Source organism: Centrocercus urophasianus, unplaced genomic scaffold (genome assembly GCF_019232065.1).
Source record: "Centrocercus urophasianus isolate 14NV4802_14NV808 unplaced genomic scaffold, USGS_Curo_1.0 seq_30, whole genome shotgun sequence".
In the NCBI taxonomy this organism is placed as follows: domain Eukaryota; kingdom Metazoa; phylum Chordata; class Aves; order Galliformes; family Phasianidae; genus Centrocercus; species Centrocercus urophasianus.
Window position 1 is genome coordinate 6,626,120 of NW_024884867.1, and position 19,389 is coordinate 6,645,508.

At 34.4% G+C, this 19,389-nt stretch overlaps 1 protein-coding gene across 1 annotated transcript in view; it reads right to left on the reverse strand.

Annotated features, from left to right (window-relative positions):
• KNTC1 (kinetochore associated 1) overlaps positions 1-19,389 on the reverse strand; it is a 34,465-nt gene that overhangs the window by 13,801 nt on the left and 1,275 nt on the right. Inside the window, exons 4-40 of the mRNA XM_042829267.1 lie at positions 19,317-19,389; positions 18,397-18,474; positions 17,837-17,871; positions 17,509-17,619; positions 16,606-16,699; positions 16,319-16,371; positions 15,971-16,083; positions 15,503-15,557; positions 15,175-15,273; positions 14,193-14,236; positions 14,015-14,080; positions 13,854-13,929; positions 13,615-13,740; positions 13,432-13,521; positions 12,858-12,908; positions 12,360-12,421; positions 11,735-11,846; positions 11,064-11,207; positions 10,784-10,840; positions 10,599-10,700; positions 9,687-9,803; positions 9,137-9,280; positions 8,749-8,847; positions 8,255-8,358; positions 8,000-8,105; positions 7,452-7,586; positions 6,303-6,422; positions 5,466-5,535; positions 5,322-5,389; positions 4,796-5,088; positions 4,118-4,290; positions 3,849-3,946; positions 2,766-2,907; positions 2,354-2,410; positions 1,691-1,854; positions 1,078-1,182; positions 65-193 (exon numbers count right to left, since the gene is read on the reverse strand). Of these exons, the coding sequence (XP_042685201.1) occupies positions 65-193; positions 1,078-1,182; positions 1,691-1,854; positions 2,354-2,410; positions 2,766-2,907; positions 3,849-3,946; positions 4,118-4,290; positions 4,796-5,088; positions 5,322-5,389; positions 5,466-5,535; positions 6,303-6,422; positions 7,452-7,586; positions 8,000-8,105; positions 8,255-8,358; positions 8,749-8,847; positions 9,137-9,280; positions 9,687-9,803; positions 10,599-10,700; positions 10,784-10,840; positions 11,064-11,207; positions 11,735-11,846; positions 12,360-12,421; positions 12,858-12,908; positions 13,432-13,521; positions 13,615-13,740; positions 13,854-13,929; positions 14,015-14,080; positions 14,193-14,236; positions 15,175-15,273; positions 15,503-15,557; positions 15,971-16,083; positions 16,319-16,371; positions 16,606-16,699; positions 17,509-17,619; positions 17,837-17,871; positions 18,397-18,474; positions 19,317-19,389 (3,765 nt within the window). The remainder of the gene's footprint in view (positions 1-64; positions 194-1,077; positions 1,183-1,690; positions 1,855-2,353; positions 2,411-2,765; positions 2,908-3,848; positions 3,947-4,117; positions 4,291-4,795; positions 5,089-5,321; positions 5,390-5,465; positions 5,536-6,302; positions 6,423-7,451; positions 7,587-7,999; positions 8,106-8,254; positions 8,359-8,748; positions 8,848-9,136; positions 9,281-9,686; positions 9,804-10,598; positions 10,701-10,783; positions 10,841-11,063; positions 11,208-11,734; positions 11,847-12,359; positions 12,422-12,857; positions 12,909-13,431; positions 13,522-13,614; positions 13,741-13,853; positions 13,930-14,014; positions 14,081-14,192; positions 14,237-15,174; positions 15,274-15,502; positions 15,558-15,970; positions 16,084-16,318; positions 16,372-16,605; positions 16,700-17,508; positions 17,620-17,836; positions 17,872-18,396; positions 18,475-19,316) is intronic.

Consider the following 19,389-nt stretch of genomic DNA (forward strand, 5'->3'; position numbering starts at 1 on the left):
CATCTTGAGGAATCTCCTAAACATTCTGTATATACTAAGGAAATATATTGTCTTGAGAATTTACCAGAACTTTTCTGTAATTTTGCCACGTGTTGTTTATGACACCCCAGAGCTTATTAAACGTATCTTCCCTGGGCAAAATAGCACAGTACCCCAGTGCCAGGTCCTGATCTATGAGACGACAGTTAAACACCTGTGGTTTGGAAAAAAAAAGAAGTTAAATGTTCAGATTTTGTTTAAATAGGTCTGTTTCTATAAAATACAACAAATTTGTGTTATGCATTGTTGCACAGCTGTTGAAGTGTAACACCTCTAAAGGTGCCTTGAGTGTTTAAGTTAGGATTAAAAAAAAAAAAGGAAAGAATAATAAGTGTTCTTTCAGGAATTTTAGATCAAAAACACTGAAGTCTAGTCTAAAAGTTACTGCTCTTTGTCAGAACTTCCTTAGAAGACAGTATATTTTAGGTTATACAGTGCTTTAAAAAAAAAAAAAAAAAGACCAACAACCTCCCTTCAAATAAAAGAAGTTGAAATTTCAACCAGAAATTGAAACTAAGATTAAAAGTAACTTTTATTATAATGTAAGGCACTTTAAAGGCTCCCGAAGAGGTCATGCTCCCCCTATATATAACCTTTCAAGCAGGTCTACAGGCATACAGTCCAAAATCCACAGTTTACAAGAGGCTGAAACACGCTAGGGCTACAGCACATTCCTGCCAGCAAGGAGGTATCAGTTCAAAGTCTGTTCTGTAATACGTGCCCCAGCTGTGGAAGGAAGCAAGGAAGCTGGGAATGAAGAGGCAAATGCTGTCAGGCAGTCCAGCCCACTCCTGCCCCATTGAAACATGAAGCTGTGGAACCCAGTCCCCTTCTAACATTTCTATGCTGTCGGTGCGTCCCCTTATCTTATGTTTTTCCGTAAAGAAAACCATGGTGTATGATTTTTCCCACAATGAATGCATGTGGTGGCATTTAGCCACACAACAATTTCAGAAAGGGATTCTGCAATAGGAAGGGCAGCCCCTTCCTTGGTAGGGAAGAAAGAGCTTTTTCTTAGCCCTTTCAGAGAATTCTTACCTTGTGTAGTAAGGTCATGATAGAGGTCTTAATTATTGATGCAGTTGTCTGTTTCATAGCAATGAGAAAACCTTTGATTTCAGCTAGTGTGTTGCCATCATGTAGCTAATACAAAGAGACAATCAGCACATGTAAAGATAAATTCCAAATCTTCAACTTGTCATTTACAGAGTACTAAGAGATACAGTATTTTCATATTTAATTATGGTCCTAAACAGATCTCTTCTAGTTAAAAAAATAAAATCATTTCCTTGCTGTTTTGAGAAGAGGAGCTTTACTTGAACATTCTACTTTTACGATCTAACTGAGGGATAACACAGTGTGAAAGCATATAACAACTGACTACTAATACTCATTTAACTCTTGGTCTCTCCTTCAGACTCTAGAAGTTTAGTTTACTTTGCAAAGAGAAATGGAAGACCATGAGAAAGAGAAGAAACTACCAAATCCTTTCACAAAATGAGTGAACATCTGATCAGGTGGTAGTAATTATAAGGAGGTCATGGAGGTAGCCTCTCCCTAACCCATCAAATACACAACTCTAAGCATCTTAAAGCTGGAAAATTTCTAGGACTTACTCTCAGCAAAATTCAGCATATAGTTCTTGTCATACCTTCTCACCCAGAGATAAATCCATGTTGTTTGAGATACCGTGCTGAAGACAGGATCCAAACGAGCAGACTATTAGCCGCAGAGCTAACTCGCACTGACTGCACTCCATGAGGTTTTGTAGCACGGCACAGATGGGAGTTCTGGCTGGCAGTAGAAGGTTCTGTCCTATAATATATTTCAGAACCAAGCTCAGAAAACAATTAGAACCTTTGTATTAAACATATTGTTCTTGAATGTTATCTGAATGAGCATATTGTTCTGAATTATCAGAATGATTTTTCTTCACCAAATTTATACCAAAAGATGAGCCCTAGCCTCCTTTGAAATTTTGAATTTTCAGAGTCTCTAGCTTAGTAAAAGCTAAACAGTTCAGTTAAAAAAAAAAAAACGAGAGAGAGAAGCTCAGTGATAGAACTTCTGTACTGAGGTATATGCTTGGACAACATACCCAAAATTACAGAAGTGAATAGCAGCAATTACTCTCTAGTTGAGGGACTTCTGTGCAGAACTAAACTGTTTCCCAGCCATGTGGCTTTAAGTGGATCCCCCAGACTGCTATTTAAAAACTACGAATTAGTCTCTCTTGCATAGGTCTAATTTAAACCTGACATTTTTTGGTTGTCTTGTTTATACTTTCAAAGTGGTGAATCTGCCATCGTGGTACCTTTAATAAATGTGCAGTTTGCCAGGCTGGTAGAGTCCAAAGGATACAGTTTGCTCTCTGAAAGACAGACGAATACAAATTCACAGTGTGAGATCTCAGCAACAATATAAAGCCTCAAAGTGACTTAAAATCACTGTACTTCAGGGGCAGTTCACAAAATAGAAATTCAGTAGAACTGAATGCACATGAATTCTAAGGGCCAGACTGCTGTTACTATTTTTTTTTTTTTAAACTGTGCTGCATATTTATATTCCATATCCACTCCCCAAATGAATATTGCTTCCAGGAGCTTGTCTGAGATTCTTGAGGAGTTTATTTCTCCTCAGACACAGGTGTCAAATTGTCCTAGATGAGGAAATCAATATGAAATACAGATGGTACACTGACTCAGTGTTCAGGAAAGTAAGTTTACCAGAAGTAGGTAGAAGAGAAGAAATGGTTTCATATATGACTGGAAGAACAATCTGTGGATCAAGAACTATCCCATCTTCATTAAAGAAATCATTGTAAGTCCATTCTTCATAAGGATCTTTATCTCCACCAAAACATGTTGTCTAAATAGAAAGAAGAGTTAATGAGCATGTCTACTAACAAACCAAGTATATAAAAGGTCATGCTTTTCAAGTAAAGAAATAGTAAATGATCCTTTATTTGTAAATGGCTTCTATCATACTACTTCTAGTAAACGTCCAGTAGTGTTAAACACATTTCCCACTTATGCAACAACCACTTTTCTTTCTCATGTTGTGTTAATGTAGTTGTACAGCCAAAAATCAATTTATTGTAGGCTTTCATAAAGCTTCCTAGCCAAATACTACAATGAAACATTTTTCAAACATGACTTGTTTTTCAGAAAAATAACCTTCAGTGCATAAGTATGCTTGCCTAGCCACTTTAATCTATTCTACTTAAACTGTAAGAGTCCATTCACTGCAAGCAGCTCAAAGCATTACTTGATCTGAGTAAGAAACAAAGATAGTATTCAAGAACTCAGTCCATCTTGTAAGTCTTATAAAACAGTTGGGAATGCCCTCACATAAGAGACAATAAAAAAAAAAAAAAGTGTCCCATCTCCCTCATTACATTCTAACACTTCATTTTTTTTAAAGAACATTTTTGAAGTCGGATTTCTATGCTTTCTGGCAGTGTTGGCAGCAGTCATTGAATAAAAGCTCTGCTATTTTCAGTGGCATTAGTAAGATTGATTACACTAAAATGAAAGCTGAGAATTGCTGCTTGTGCTTCTTGTTTGTGCCACTTCTGCCTTGCTTTCAGTCTACACTTCACACTGAAATACATGTTCAGGGAGATTTTAATCTGTAGAGCTATGGGCTTTGATGTTGTTTTGTTTCTTTTTAAACAAACTGATTCAGTGGTGCTGGAGGAATAGGAAAAAAAAAAAATATATATATATATATATACATACAGTGGACTCTATTTAGTTATACAGGACATTACATACATACAAAAATATATTTGAGTTAGTAGAAATTACCTTTGCTGTAAAGCCATAGTTTTCTATTTGGCACTGTCTGTAAATTTCCTTGGCAGCTAAAGTATATTTACATAGTTCCAGAGAATCAAGTAGCAAATCTATGAAAAGATTAAGATCATTAGTATAATATGCATGGATGGTTCACATGCCCTGTTTAAAAGGTTAACATCATTTTGCAGAATCCAATTTTTTGCAGAGGCATGTATAGAAATTCACTTTTGGGTGGTTTTCCACTGGTAATACATGTAAATGATAAGAGTAATTATTACCTGGACTACATATTGTAGCTGCCTGACAAGCCATTTCATAGATCACTGCAGGAAGGTTCATGTCTTCAGAAGTGATTGCTGGAACATCACCACCCAACATATGACAAAGCTTTTGACAAGTTGAGAACAGTAGCTTCCCTGTTTCTTTATTACAGTGATTTTTATAGAAGTCCCTATTAAAAAATGAATTCAAAATGCAGATATGTATAGACAAATATAGGTATAGGTAGAAAGTTTAAGGCTTTCATCTGATCTCTGTGGGGAGGTAATAGTAAGATTAAACTATCTGACAACTTAACCATGAGGAAGAGACCAGATAGAAGCCATGGAGTGGTACACATGGTCAACATACAACGGTTTTCTTCTATCTGTTTAAGCTGGGCAGCTCTCTTAATAATCACTTAATATTCTGTCTATCTCTTATCAAATAAGCCACAGGAAATCTCTTACTTAGCAATCATGCTATGGCCAAAAAAAGAAAGTCAGTTTTCAGAGAAGACAACTTCACATTCACGTTATGTAAAAGCAATTTAAGCATATTTTTAAACACTCATTTTAAGAAAAAAATCAAAATCCTCATCTTTTCTCTATACATCCACTTCCTTTTACAAAATATCAGAAAAACTACAGAAAAGTGCATTAAAAGAGTTAAACTTTTGAAAATCTCTACAGTTATACCTGCATATTTTTACAGCATCTTCAACTTTTCCAGCATCTAACGCTCTCAAGGCCAATGTTGTTCCCAGCTCTTGCTCTGATCTTTGCAGAAGCAAAGCCATTCTGTACAACCTTGCCTCAGTAGAATGGTTCTTTAATTTACCATCTTTTGTTTTACAATTTGTTGTTTGTTCTTTTCTAGACTTTGGCAGATATTTGTCAGTTTCATAAGCATTTATGTGCTTTTCAAGAAGTGTAGACATCAGTGTAGGGTTCCCAAAGTCTTCAACTGAAAGAAAGATATTAAAGTCTTCCTGCAACAAAAAATAAGATGGTTATTTTTACTCATGTAACTTGCTTTAGAATCAGTTTTCTAGATTAGCTATATAATCATTTTGAAACCTATTGAAAATATAGAGACCTTAGTGATTAAAAAAAAAAAAAAACAACCCATGGCATATAAGCTGTAATTAATTTTCAGTAGCAGAAGAACAAGGGCAATAATTACAGTAAATGAAAAATAGTTTCAAACTACAGAGATACCTACTTGTAGGGTAGCAAGTGTTTCAAATGTTTTTAGGTTTGCTTCACATTCATCCTTCTTTAGAGGATTGTCTGTTGGGGGGGAAAAAAAATTACTCTCTGACTCCATTGACAAATAGAATGTAAGAGGTTATAACCTAGAACTCACCTCTTTGAATTTTGTACAGGAATTTGAGGATTTCTACAAGTGTTTTTGTCATAAACATTTGTGTTTTTTGCTGCAGAGAAGGGAGAGGTTAACAATTGGTTTGGTCAGAATATTACCAATAAAAGATAGCAAACCTTAGGCTACCACTCTACTGAGATACTATTCAGTGTTCTACACGTGTCTGAATCTACAGTTTAAAGCTCTAAAAAAACTATTGGTTAGAAACAAGAGAATGAAATTCTACTGTAACTGTGTTCTTTATGGAAATAGCAAATATTTAATAGCTATATGCAAATGTATGTATGTATTTCACACAGTGTTTTAGTTATCATATGAGTTATCAAAAATCCTGCCTCTCACCCCTGTTCTTCTTTCTCCTTACCAGAACCACTCCCTAAAACAACTACTAACAATAATTCTTTTTCTGTGGTTACAAGAAAGTGATGTGTACTGTCAGCTATGAAGCTTTGAATGACTTTGGTGGCAACGCCACACCAACAACTTTTAAACATATTTTTTCAAGCAATTAGAGAAAAAAATAGGAAAACACATAAGACAAGAAGTGTAACAGTAAAGCAGGATTTGTAAATAATTTAATTCAGTTAGCTAAATAATTGAATTCAGTTTGCTAAGACAGTGTGTGGAAATGACTTGAAAAATAACATAATTGTATAATGCACAGAAATCAGAATAAACTCCAGTTGAGACTTTAATAGGTTCCCTGGTAAAACCTCCTGCTCAAAGAAAGACCAGTTCATCATCCTTTCTTCTTGGAAGATAGGAGATAATAACATATGAAATAATGCACACAATTTACAGAGTTCAATGACTTGGTACCTCTTCAGAATTATCTGCTTTCCTCTTTAACACCAGTGTTCCCCACACAGTCAGTCTCTCTGCAACTTTCTCAGCTTCAGCAATAGTCAGAGACTTTAGCAAAGTGAGTGATTCCTCTCCCTGGAGAGAAAGGGGGGAGGGGGGGGGGAACAAAAACAAAAAACCAAAACAGAAATAATCAAAATAGAAGTTCATTTATTTACAGGAAAGCTATGCACCTCCTTACTTTAATTATTTTTCTGCTGACAAACTTCAAATTTCCTCAAAAAATACATTTACTTTAATGATTTCACCCTGAGTGGTTTCAGTTAAAGTTTTGAGGCTTTCAGTAAAATGTATGTACTTGCTAAAGGCTCTAATAAGCAAATTAAAACACAGTTTTGTTCGCTGGCAATTATGCAGTGTTTTTAAGAAAGTGTTTTTAAAACATGCTTTCATTGTCGATAATACCATGACCCAATAAGACAGAACAAGTGGTAGAATAGAAAACTCTTTGCAAGGGAATCAGATTGATTCCTGAATAAAAACAAAACAAACCTTTTTATGTCTCAGTAACAAAAGTAGATGACCACAGTGTATAAATGCATTCTCACCTAAACTAAATGTAGCAAGCAAAGGCATCTGAGTAATTTAAAGGTAACTTTTTTTTTTCCCCTTAGCAAAATCTTAACTTGAAATTTTTGAGGCAAAAAGCCCTGCAGAAGCTGTTTTGTTTGGACATAAATATTTAACACTGATTTACAACACTTAGGCACCTACAACACTAGAGGAGCAGGTATGTACCACTGCAAGGTATCACTTTGCATCAAAAATCACAGAAAAAAGAAACATTTTGGAGGTAAATACGCAACTTGCCCCAAATCAGCTCCAGCAAAGACATGTGAATATATGTAGACTTAAATTCTGACTTCTTCTACATATGGGGCATTATTTTTGTACTGTTTTGCAATGACGAATGGCTCACAATGACACTGGTCACATCTTCAGTGTTAATTGTACACATAACTGCCTGTACTTAATAAAACTGTATTAAAATACCAATATATAAACTGTATATAAGGTTTCAGCAAGCAGTGCAACTGTTGCTGTTTTGAAAATAGTCCACAGTCTCCAAATACCCATATCAACTGACACGAAGTATTTTAGTACCCTTTCTTTGTCAATGAGGTCTATCATCCTCAGAATGTAGACTTCCATGGTGGGTAACATATATGCTTCTACCATTTTCAAAGCATCCTCCAAAGAAGTAGGAGTGTCTTGTTTAAGAATGTATTTCACTAGCCTCTGTGAGAAGAAAACAGATAAGGAATTTAGTTTATTCATTTATCAGATAATAAGGGAAGCCATTTATAAACTTCTGCACTGTAATTGTACAGCTCATACCAAGCAAGTTATCCATGGGTTTAGAAGCTCTGTCTGTAGATAAATCTTCATTAAACGTAACTAGGGGAAAAATGGGCTTGGGGAAGAAACTATGTAGTTTATAGGGATGTATGAATGAAAACCAAAGTGCAAGTAAGTTATGAAATCTAAACAGGACAAAAAAAAAAAAAGGGGGATAACAAATGGGAGCTACACATTGCTATGCTTTAATTGCTTTAATCTGGCTTTAATTGCATGCTTTTTTTTTTTTTTTAATTTGGTAAATTTAGGTAAATTCTTGTTTGTTTAACAGAACATAAGTGCTGATCATTTACCATTATCATCTGCTTGTCTTTTAAGAGATTAGTGTCTCTTATCCCGTAGGCCCGCAAAAGCTTCTTCATTTCCATTAGTCGGTAACTTTCCTGCAATAACTTTACTCTGTGGACAAATTAGACTATTAATTTATTATATATGTATCTGATGTACAGAGATGATCAAACCATATAGCTTTAATAAAAAAAAAATCAAGAATTCTAACTGAAAAGTAAACATAAAACTGAGATATAGCCTATAGGATGTAGTCTTACTTGACATGGTTCATTTCCAAATGCTGTTTTACCAGCTGCTCTACTGCTCCACTCCAAGGTACCACAGCACCATGCATTATCTGCAGAACTGCATCAAATTTCAGCTAGAAAAAGAACATGAAAAACTTATTCATCGAAATAAGTTGCAAGATATTCTTTGAAGTATTGTTCACCTGTGATCATTTAGGCTATCACTTCTTAGCCCAGCTTCCATTGTGTAATAGGCATTGATTATTGTATCAAACTAGATTAGAAAATGATAGGAGTGATTTATGACACCACAGAACTTCAGCTTCAGACATGCTGAAGTTGAGTTCTCTATGTGATGATATCAAAATTACAATTAGATTCTCAAGCAAAGAATATCGGGATAAAAGGACAGTTGATATTTTTTGTCTTACCACTTACATAAACATGTACTCGTGCACTTACATAAAAATCAGGTGTTCCATTCTGAATTGATGTATTAGACCTATTTTATTAAACATACTTACATCTGTATCAGAGATACAACCAATGACAGCTATTGCCTTTGCCTCCCATGCAGTTTCAAATACAGAAGCAGACCGTGTACGGCAACGTTCTAGCAAGTCCTGCATATTTTGATAAAAATTAATACAATTTTAATGGAAAAGGTAGGAATGTATTTACAATATAATATACTCTAAAACATTACAAATGACAGAATGTTTTAGGATATCAAGGGACAGATTTTTCCCTCATATCTGTTTATTGCTGAAATAGTAATTTTCAGCGAGTTTGACAGCAGTAAACAAATCAGAAAACTGATTCTAAAATTCATGTGTAAATAAAATGATTATCAGATTTGTTCACTGCTTATTCAAGTTTAAATAGATATATTCAAAATGAAGAAAATGTTACCTTTATATACTGTAAAAGAAGTTCATCCTTTTGGAGATTATGTTCACAGAGGTAAGGTTTTATAAACTTATCCAGAATAGATGGGACAAGCTCTGGTGCCAAAATTTTATCAAACATACGAAACACAATAGTGGTTGTGTTCTCCTGGGCAGCAAAGTAGAACAATGCAGTTTTAGAACATCACACATTTTAGTCTGTGATCCTTCACATTTCAAGTGACTAATTGAACATCCAATGCCCACTGAAGGTAATTAAGGTGCTAGTTCATCATTCCTTTACGCCAGGGAAGGGGAACACCCAGTGTCTCTCTTTTACTAAATCGTTGTTCAGCTGTACTTGTAATTTCACTGTTGCTAACACTTGGTTTGCAACTCAGCCTCTACCTGTACTGTACTGCAACTCATGGGGTTTAATTCGTGGCTTTTAATAGTAGGTATCTTGTCACATTATGTATCCATACCCCTTGTGTTTATAATGAAAACTTTTGTTTCAACAATGTATCAAATAGCCTCAGCAGCTTACAAACACAAGTGCAACTAATCAGAATTACCTTCTCAAAATCACAGAGTGCCAGCCTGCAGTTGTATTTTCTGTAGAGATCTATCAGTTCTTGTAAATCATTTACTAGTTTCTTCAACCTAAGTACTTCTTCACAGTCACTGCATTTCTGAAACAGTATTTTGAAATGAAACATTAGAAGACTTGCTGCAATCTTCTATTTCTGATGGCTTGGAATCTTGGAGATTCTGTGGATCTACGTGCTGAACCTTCATACAGCATACAACAAAGCAAATCAAGTACATGTTCATTTCCCTAGATTCCATTATGCACTTCAAACTTGAGATTCACAAGACTAAGATAGCAGACCTAAGTACACAATGTCAGTGTTTTCAATTTAAAAAATGCAAACCTGGTTAGCTTTAAGCTTAATCTTTCTTCACTATCATAGTTCCACCATTACAGTTACTAGTATACCCAGGTTATACAATATATTGGACTTCTATTTATGCAAATACAGTGTTCACATCCTTACAGCTAGCTGATATTTATTACCCATTTTCTCCATGCTAGAGCTTGGAGAAAAATATTTAATGAACTGCAATCTGTTTCCAAAAATTTTGACAGAAATGAGATGTTTCTAATTGAAGTTCATAAGAAATATCTTTACTGAAGTGTTTCATAGTACAGAAACTTGTGTAGTGCAGAACTCTCGATTATTATTTGTATTTAGACCATTAATTCATGTGTCAAAGGGCATAACTGTTGCACCAGTGTTGTTGGTTTTTTTTCTTTATCCAGTCTTTAACCCAAGATGATTGAAATTAAGTTCCTTCCTTTCAGGGGAGTAATTAATTTCCCATTAAAGCAGTACTGATCTAATAACAGCTTGTTTCTACATTGGCAAAGAGCATATGTTCTAAAGTCTGAGAACAGCAAATTTTTTATTTCCTATGTTTCTTACCAAAGGATTCCACTGGCCAAAACTTGTCAGAGGCATTTCATCTTGATTTTTACTCGTAAAAAAAATCTCAGCCATTTCCAGCCCATTCTCTGGCCAATTTGCCTGTCCAGTAGAAACTGATATCAGTGAACAGTGCTGTATGTATAGAAATACAAGACAAGCAAAATTTCTACACCATGATTTACCTTATCAGTTAATTCAAGGTTGCGAGCACCTTGTTCCAGCCATTTGGCTAATATTTTCTGCAATAGAAACAGTTATCAGGAGAGTTATGCTGCCTATCAAAGTGAAATTTGCTATCAGAAATCTGTTTAAAAGGAAATAATTTAAAATATAAGTTGTAGGGAAAGGAATTCATTTAAAAATAGAGTAGAAAAAGGTTCTGAAATCCAAAAAAGTAGGTCTGACTATAAAATTACCTTAGTTTCAGAAAGCTGTGTCTTATATTTATTGAATCAGTTTTACCTGTCCCTTTGGCACAACTCTCCTTAAGAAGGGAATCACAACATTTTTCAGCCACAAACACAGATCCTTTAGAGGAACAGTGACATGGATGGCATTAAGCAAGCTCTCCAGCATTTTCTCATCAAAGGTGTTTTCAAAATCTGCCTAAAATTTTAAAGGAGAACAGTTATAAGTTTATGGAGTATATACTTATCAGATAATTTGTAATGTTACTTCATTAACAGGAAAAAGCAATAGAGTTCACAGACACAAAGAGAAAAATCTAGGAATTTAAAAAAAATAGTAGTAGCAGTAGTAATAATAATAATAATAGCCCTGCTCACAAAAACAAAGCTACTGTTTAAAAGATGCAACTGAAGCAATTTCTTTCTGCAAGTTGTGGTGGGTGGACCACATCCCTGTACATCTGGGCTTGCTTTATAATTCTGTCTTAAACAACTGACTAGAATTATTCATTCTTACATCAGAGATTCCAGTTTATTCTTGAATCAATAGGAAGCTCCACCTTTTAAGGAATGAAAGTTGAAACGTTGTGACAATAGATGAGATTCTGTTTTGCTTCTTTGAGGAGCTATTTTGTAACAGTATTAGCCTGATTTTGTTAAACAAGCCTGGAAATTTAAGAGACTTAACATCCTCCGTAAGTATAAGATACGTTAATGCTGTTTCACCTGATGCCTAAGCCAGAGGTACTGTGCACAAGATAAATTTCCTTCTTCTAGCTGAAAAAGGATATTCTTTAAAATGTCTTCATTATTCAAGAATTCTGTCCAAGCAATACCACTAGAAAGGAGAGGAAAAGAAACACTGTTATTACATCCAAACTCTGGAGGTGTTCAAAGGCAGTTTGGGGTCCTGGGCAACCTGACATAGTGGGTAACAACTCTGTCCAGGATGAGGGGATGGGAGTCAGGTGAGACTTAAGGTTCCTTCCAACTCAAGCCATTCTATATTTATTACATGGCAATATAAAAGGAGGTGTAGAAGAGGATCTCAAACCTTTTCCAGCTTATACTATATGCTGTAAGACATAATTGGAGCATCAGGATTGTGTGTGCATATATAAAAAAAACACCTATCTACAGTCAAAAAATACAAAAAAAACCTACACAAGATGTTATCTGTTGCACACAATATAAATTTTCAGTATTTAGGTTGACTCAACCTCTCTGTTTTATCCCTTCTCTACAGTGAAAGACCAGAAGCCTAAATTTAAAATAAACCACATTTAATTTAAATGGCAGATATTAAACCATTATAATTAAATTCTTTAAATCTTAAGAAATAAAAACAAACCTGAACTTCTCCAGTCCAAAAGCTCCATAGAAAGTTGTAAGCCTTGCCTGAGCTCTCAATACCTGCAGACAAGGGAATGCAGACAAGGGATTTAAGGTCAAAATTTGGCTTACAAAACAACAGTATTACCTGTGTAACATATGTAAGTTTGTTTAATGAAGAATTACTCAGAAACTTCAATTCTAGGAGTAGTTTACATTAATTCTCTTTGAAGGTATATGAGTGCTGTGCAATATGAAGTAAGCCTAATTAAGAAGTAAAATAAATACTTAAAAGTACTTAAAGATGTTTCTTTCCATTTCTATACCACTCAAAAATGAATCTTTTAATTCAAGACTGAAGGAATCACTTTAACTCTGAAAACTGTCAATATCATGGTTCTCATTTAATATTTTAAAATGTAATCTCACTTTAAAACATTTAAACTTTTACTGTATAAAACTGTACACCATAATTGGTTATCATATGATAGCATCAGGCCAAAACGTTTGTCCTCACCTCAGTTAGAGATGCTAGAGCCCCATCAGTTCTATCATCTTTCTTCAAGACCTGGAACAAACACATGAAATAGCTTGGCTGACAACTCTGATGCAAAACATGCCACAAGTGGTTCTTTGAGTTTAATGAAGGTAAAAAAAGTTAGCAAAAACTCAATAGACTCCTTAAACTGGAGTCTATTCTACAGTTTTAGTCTTTGCTTGGGTTTTTACATCTACGTGAGAGCAGACATGTATCTCTCTGATTCTGTTTGTCAAGGCAACAAAAACTAAAATAATGAAAACAAAACAGTGACATACTTTTAGATTTTAATCCAGAAATCAGTACGTAAAAGGAACTTACAAAGGCTACTAGACACTAAGACCCCTGTCTCTGGTCTGAAAATAAAATGAACTCTTTTTAGCCCTCAAGCAATAGCAAGAACAAAGTTGCAACAAGTCTTGATTTCTGATCATTTTTCATAATGCAACTTTTTGAATGACTGTAACTGGTTTGAAGGTGTACTCCCTCTCAAGGTGTACAGAAGCATGTAATATCAATGGGTAACAGTAAGAAATTCAAAAAACAACCTTACCCTGATTTTAGCATAGTTTAACATTTCTTGAGCAGTTTCATACAGTGGCCATGGAGCATTTATGCAGTAATCCACAACAAACTGGCTATCCTGTATAAGAAAAGAAACAATTGGAATTAATTCCAAGCTCCTTTATAGTTTGATTTAATTTATTAGAGAAATAGGGCAGGAAAGAGAAAATACCTGAATTTTAAGCAGATTTTCTTTGGCTTCATTCACATAATCCAGCAAGACTTCTTGACCATAGCTTCCAATGGAGGCTGAAGCTAGCTTCTCTAAAATCATGTTTGCTTTTACTTTGTATACAAGCTGTTTGAAAAACAAAAAAAATCTCAGCTTTAAATTTGATGTACTTCAGCTTTAAGCATACTCAGTCGTGCTAATTAATTTTCAAATGTCTTTACTAAGAAGAGTCAACTTACCTCAACATCGAGTCCAAATTGTATAGCAAAACTCTCTGCCTCAGTGAATTTGTGTTTGTGAAGCAAGCGACTCAGTCTAGGAGTGAAAGTAACGTTATGCTACTGTAACATAAAAACTCAAACCACAGATGACAGTAATCAAGCTTCAAGGGAAAGTGTACCTATTTTCTGGCAAGGCTTCAGTTAAACTTCTCATCACAACAACAGAAACTGGGCCTTCAGTGGACCTGAAGGTGGAAGGAAACTACATGAGTTTATCAGTTCTAAAATAGCTATATGTTGAAGTAATCTGCATTTTAAGGTAACGGTGATCAGGTAATATGAAAAACGTTATCTTACATCTGATGATTTTCATGAATTCCTTCCAAGAAGTATATTGTATCCTGCAGCATATAATAACAGAAATCATTAGGTGGTGGAGTAAATCAGCCATAGGAAAACAAAGCTGTAATGCATTAGGTGTTTCTTAGTATGGAAACAAACTCTTGTTTTTTTCTCAGACTTTTTCTTTATGCTTATCATGTTCATCCTTGCATGGTTTCCACCATCTACAATTCCTCAGGCTAGGAAGAGGATGCTTCATGCTGAAACCACTCTGCTATCCTGGTACAGTTACCTCAATACTCCCTTCCACACAAGTGAATCATCCTAAAATTACTCTTTGCTCTTTCATTTTGTTTAAGCCATAGGCATGTCAGACTGTAACCACATTACAAACTGTGTGAAGAAGGCATCTGTGCTATGCTCCACAAATGTCAAGGTATATATTACATTTCTGACCTTGACCTGTTCCATATTTTCTGTTGCACTTTTCTGCCATGTGCTTCATACAAGACAAGCAATTTCATCAGCTTTTATTTTTATTGCACATTGTTATCCTCTCACATACCCACTCCATCAGTCTTTCTAATACTCCTAATTCATAAAATTCTTCTTGTCTTATTTCAGACATCTTTTGTTAAAATCCTTATGTGGAAGCAGTTTAAACAGAAACAAATTGGTTCTCTCATCTAAGTTTAAGTAAATCCCAGATAAACTCAGTGTGTTTTTCTTTGCTGAGAGAATAGACTTCATACAGCATTTAGCTGTGTAACAGCAGCAAGAAAATTTGGCACTAGTATTAAATATTGTAATAGCTTGGGACATAGCATACTGAATAGTTTAGCTTTGTTATCTTTTTCTCACCCTTTAGAAACATCATTTTATTTTCTTTGTATGGTTTCTCAAAAAGTGGTTCTAATCTATAAGAATAAAACCTCTTTAACAATTAAATCCATTAAAACAACTATATTTCTTTGAACAACAACAAATCTAAACGTACTGTGCCAATCCCGCTTAGGACGAGTGAAGAAACCACAGATACTTCCAAAGAATAGAGCTGTTGCATAGTAGGTAGTGCAAAAACCATTAAACTTCTCATCTATTTAAAAAAAAAGAGAAAAACAAAAAGAGGGAGAAACAAATCAGATAGAAGTGATTTAGATATGCTGGTGAGATTGATGTTTGCAAAATCATTTCTGGATTCTTAGAGTTAAAACCATGAATAAACTGCTGAAATGGAAAAATCAAACAGCAGGTCATCATAGTAAGGCACCAACGCACGTTTCTGTTTAACAATTAAAGAATAGAATACAGATAAGGAAACAGACCTGTTTATTAGTGGGTCTTGTCATGGCTACCAGTTTAACATCTGCAAGACCTTGCCTGTAGAACAGAAGAAAGAGGGGAAAAAAGAATACTGTATCAGTCTTTTGCTTTCTCTGTCTGTTTATCTGTCCCAAATACAGACGAAGTTCAAACTAAAATTCAGACTTGTAAGCAACACCATACAGCTTATCTCACCTTATTCTAGGTGAGCATTTCTGAAATAATATATGTTGCATGCAAGTTCACTTAGCAGTAAAAATAGATAAACCAAGAAAAAAAGCAGTAAGTGCCAAGGTTTTCTTGTCTCCAGCATAAAGCTAACAATGCTTACAAGTCTAATGTTTTGCCCTGCTGTCTAGGAAGGTTTCACAAAGATTTCTAAAAATTAATTACTATAGAAAACCAAGTATTTGTAGCACACTAGACAATAGGCAACTTTTTAGAACTGATGCTACAGAATTTTTACTTACTGCATGACTGAAGAAGAATCAGACTCTGTGGTTAGAAGAAATTCTTCAATATGTATTAAAGGCCAATCCCAAATTAAAGTAAGAGAATAAACATCCCATATGCTTAAGATGTTCTAGAAAAAAAAAAGCAGATATGAGTTTCCTCTTTTTTTCATTAAGGATATTTTTGGTCTTTATTGAGCAGAATATTAAAGCTTAAGTAATGACAAAAAAACCTCAAGCAGTAAGATCAATATCCTCAAAATAAGCATCTTTATTTAATAGAAATGTATTCTAGAAGTTATTTTAAGAAAGAGGCTCTTTTGAGAGCACTGTAAAATGAAGACTAAACCAAACTGTTGCACCTACCTCTGTATCTAAAACAAACAGCAGATTGTCAAGAACTTGAAGTTTCACTGCAGCTAAAAGAAATAATACATCATAACAATTTATTATTTTTCTTAAAGTGTATTTGAAGCAAAAAACAGTTTCCATGTACCACCAAGCACTGGAAGAAGATATTTATCTTCACAGACCTGAGAAGTTCCATTAGCATTTTTACTAAAACCAGCAAGATACCTGAAAACATCTTATTTTCTGCAGCTACGTACAAATTCCACACTTGACTGTAAAAACAACAAAAAGAATGTCTTTACCTTTGATCAGACTTGAATCGGCAAAGCTTCGAACAGACACCAGGTTGTTGGTAGTGTCCACCTCCCATTTGGAGAGTACAAAACCTCCTTTACCCTATCAGTAAAAGCAAAGTGATGCAGAATTTACGGGGTTAATTACATATTAGACATGTGACAGATTTACCTCTCCAATTGACCTCTGACTTATAAAACACCTGAAAAATTGCAAGACTAACTTAAACTTCATTTTCAGTTGATATTGATGTTCAGAAAAATGCTTTTTAATTTAGCCTCTTCAAGAATGTTCTTTATTACAGTAACCGTCTCACTCTACATTTCAAAACCTCCATTTTTCATTCCTACAGAATATAAAACTTATATTAAATGTACTCTGAGCAAACTGAGGAGTGTTGCATTGAAGTCATCAGGTATCGGACAAAGTTAATGAACTCTGGAAACTTATTTCTAGTCCAAAATAATATTTCAAAATTGCCCATCCATAAAATTTTTGATTAATTTCTATTCTTGATGCTAAAGTGTTTTGTGCAACTATGCACTACTGTTTTGCAGCCTTTGTTGAGTGTTGGAAGATTCTTTCTAGCTTTGGTTTTCCAAGCCCTAAAGCACAACTACAAATAGTCCAACCCTGTGCAAGTTAGGAACCACAGTGATTTACTCTGTCATACAGCCAGGGTGAAAATATTTTCCCTCATACCAGAGAGTTCTGAAATAACAGTAGTTTCCTTACTAAAAAGACTGCAAAATTGATAACATTTAAATTTACAATGAAGGAAATTGAACAAATTTCTTTCACTATCTTTTTTTTAAACCAGTGAGACATAAATTTTATTGTAGATCAACAAATGCTATCATTGCTCCATGATCATTGATAACAATTCTTACAAACATGTTATTACTACTTACCCCAATTATCATGTGGATTTTATTTGCCAAATTACTTATCACAGAATTCTGACAGCCAAGGCTGTGATATTCCTCTGTGGAAATGAAAGCTGTCTTTATCTGTCCTTGTAACTATTGGGGCAGAGGATGGAGGGAAAGCAAACAACAGAGAAGAAAAAGTTACCTATAAAAACAGTACATTCTGAATTTCTCACTTCTCTGTGAACATGAATTACTTTTTCTTTTTTATGAATTGTAATAATAAACTGGTAAGTTTCCAATGGAACACAAAATAAAGTCATTACAAACCTTGCACTTTAGCACAGATGTTAGAAGTCATGTTTCTTACCTTCGTTGCTGCAGTCATATCCATCTTGTCAATTGCTATGTTAAAATAACATAAAAAACACATCAGTGTTCAATAAGCTTTTTAAAAATAAAATTTGAAAAAGCCACTGAACATCATATAGGTTAGTATAATCCTAGCCTGACTATTCTGAAGGAAAGATGAGCCACTATCCTTGACAAGATCTATTTCTACTGATCACAATATGTAGTTTCAGAAAATCCTAACTGTGCTTACACAGCTTTGAAAATTAGACTTGTTGTCAGTATTCCTCAGTGCATTTCAAACTGATATTATGATATGAAATTCTGCTCCTATAATGTTCATTACTTTTCTCTAAAGCAGTAAATAATGAGAACACAAGCTGAAGAAATTATTGGATTAATTTAAAAATACTCTTTTATAAACAGCTATACACCGGTTTCTCTATAAAACCAAACTAAGGCTACATAAGCAATCCCAAATCAACATCTTAACCCTAATAGAAAGGTGCATGTAAAAGATCTTCAATACTTCTCTACCTGCTCAAACTGAAATCCCAGTTTGTTTGTAGATTATCTTACCTTCTTGTGTTTTAGCAAGTGGGAGATGCATAATGCAAAAGAAACCCTTGCTCGTGAGAATGAACATATGATAAACACCTAAAAAGCAACAAAAAAACAACAAACCATCAACAAAATACAACAGAAATATTTTGAACTGAGGTATTCACTAACTGTAAAGGGACTGCAAGCTTAAAAATAGGAAACCAAAATAACTGATAAGAATTCTGACCAACTAACTGGATTATTTTGAAAAAAAATTCTGTCACTTTCACCAAAGAGAGAGAGTATGAGTTTTTAGGGTTCCATTTAAAAGTATGGTTTTTGTATGCACCTATCACGCTGCAAATTCTGTTTTTGTGACAAAACTACATTGACACATGTCGTATTATGAAAGCCAGGACTGGGTTAGAAGAACAAAACTACTAAAATCTGAAGTCTGATAGAAGCGTGAGTCAGAGTAATGCCTTCTTGAGTATTTTCATAGGTTAAACACAACCACAAAAGAAGGATTCAATCTTTCTTTTACTTTTTACTCAACCACAAAAGAAGGAGGTGTTGACTTTTGCCTGCCTGTTGTTTTTTATGCTAGTCTAAAATAGCGAGAGCTAAATATCATAGGAAAGTCACTCCCTCACGTCAATAAAATTTTGTTATTGCAATAGTTTGGATTTCATGATCAGTTAAGAAACAACTAACTAGACAAAAAACCCACATTGTTGTGAAAAAGCAATATGATTTTACATCTTTCTGAAAGTGACTGCCTTTCCAAAATTTTCAAAGACCTTCAGATAAGGTCCACTGATTAAAAGTACATCTAACATCCGCAGTGCAGAGTAAAACTGCATCTGCTTATCTTGTTTGTAGCCTCCTCTTTAGAGACATTAAAAAGGGAACAAGATCACAAATAATGAGGCAAGAAAAGTTATCAAAATACTTACCTGCAACTGCTGCATCTTTTTTGATGGAGAGATTTAAGTAGGTCTTTTCACTTGAAGATGTTTCAACCAAAAT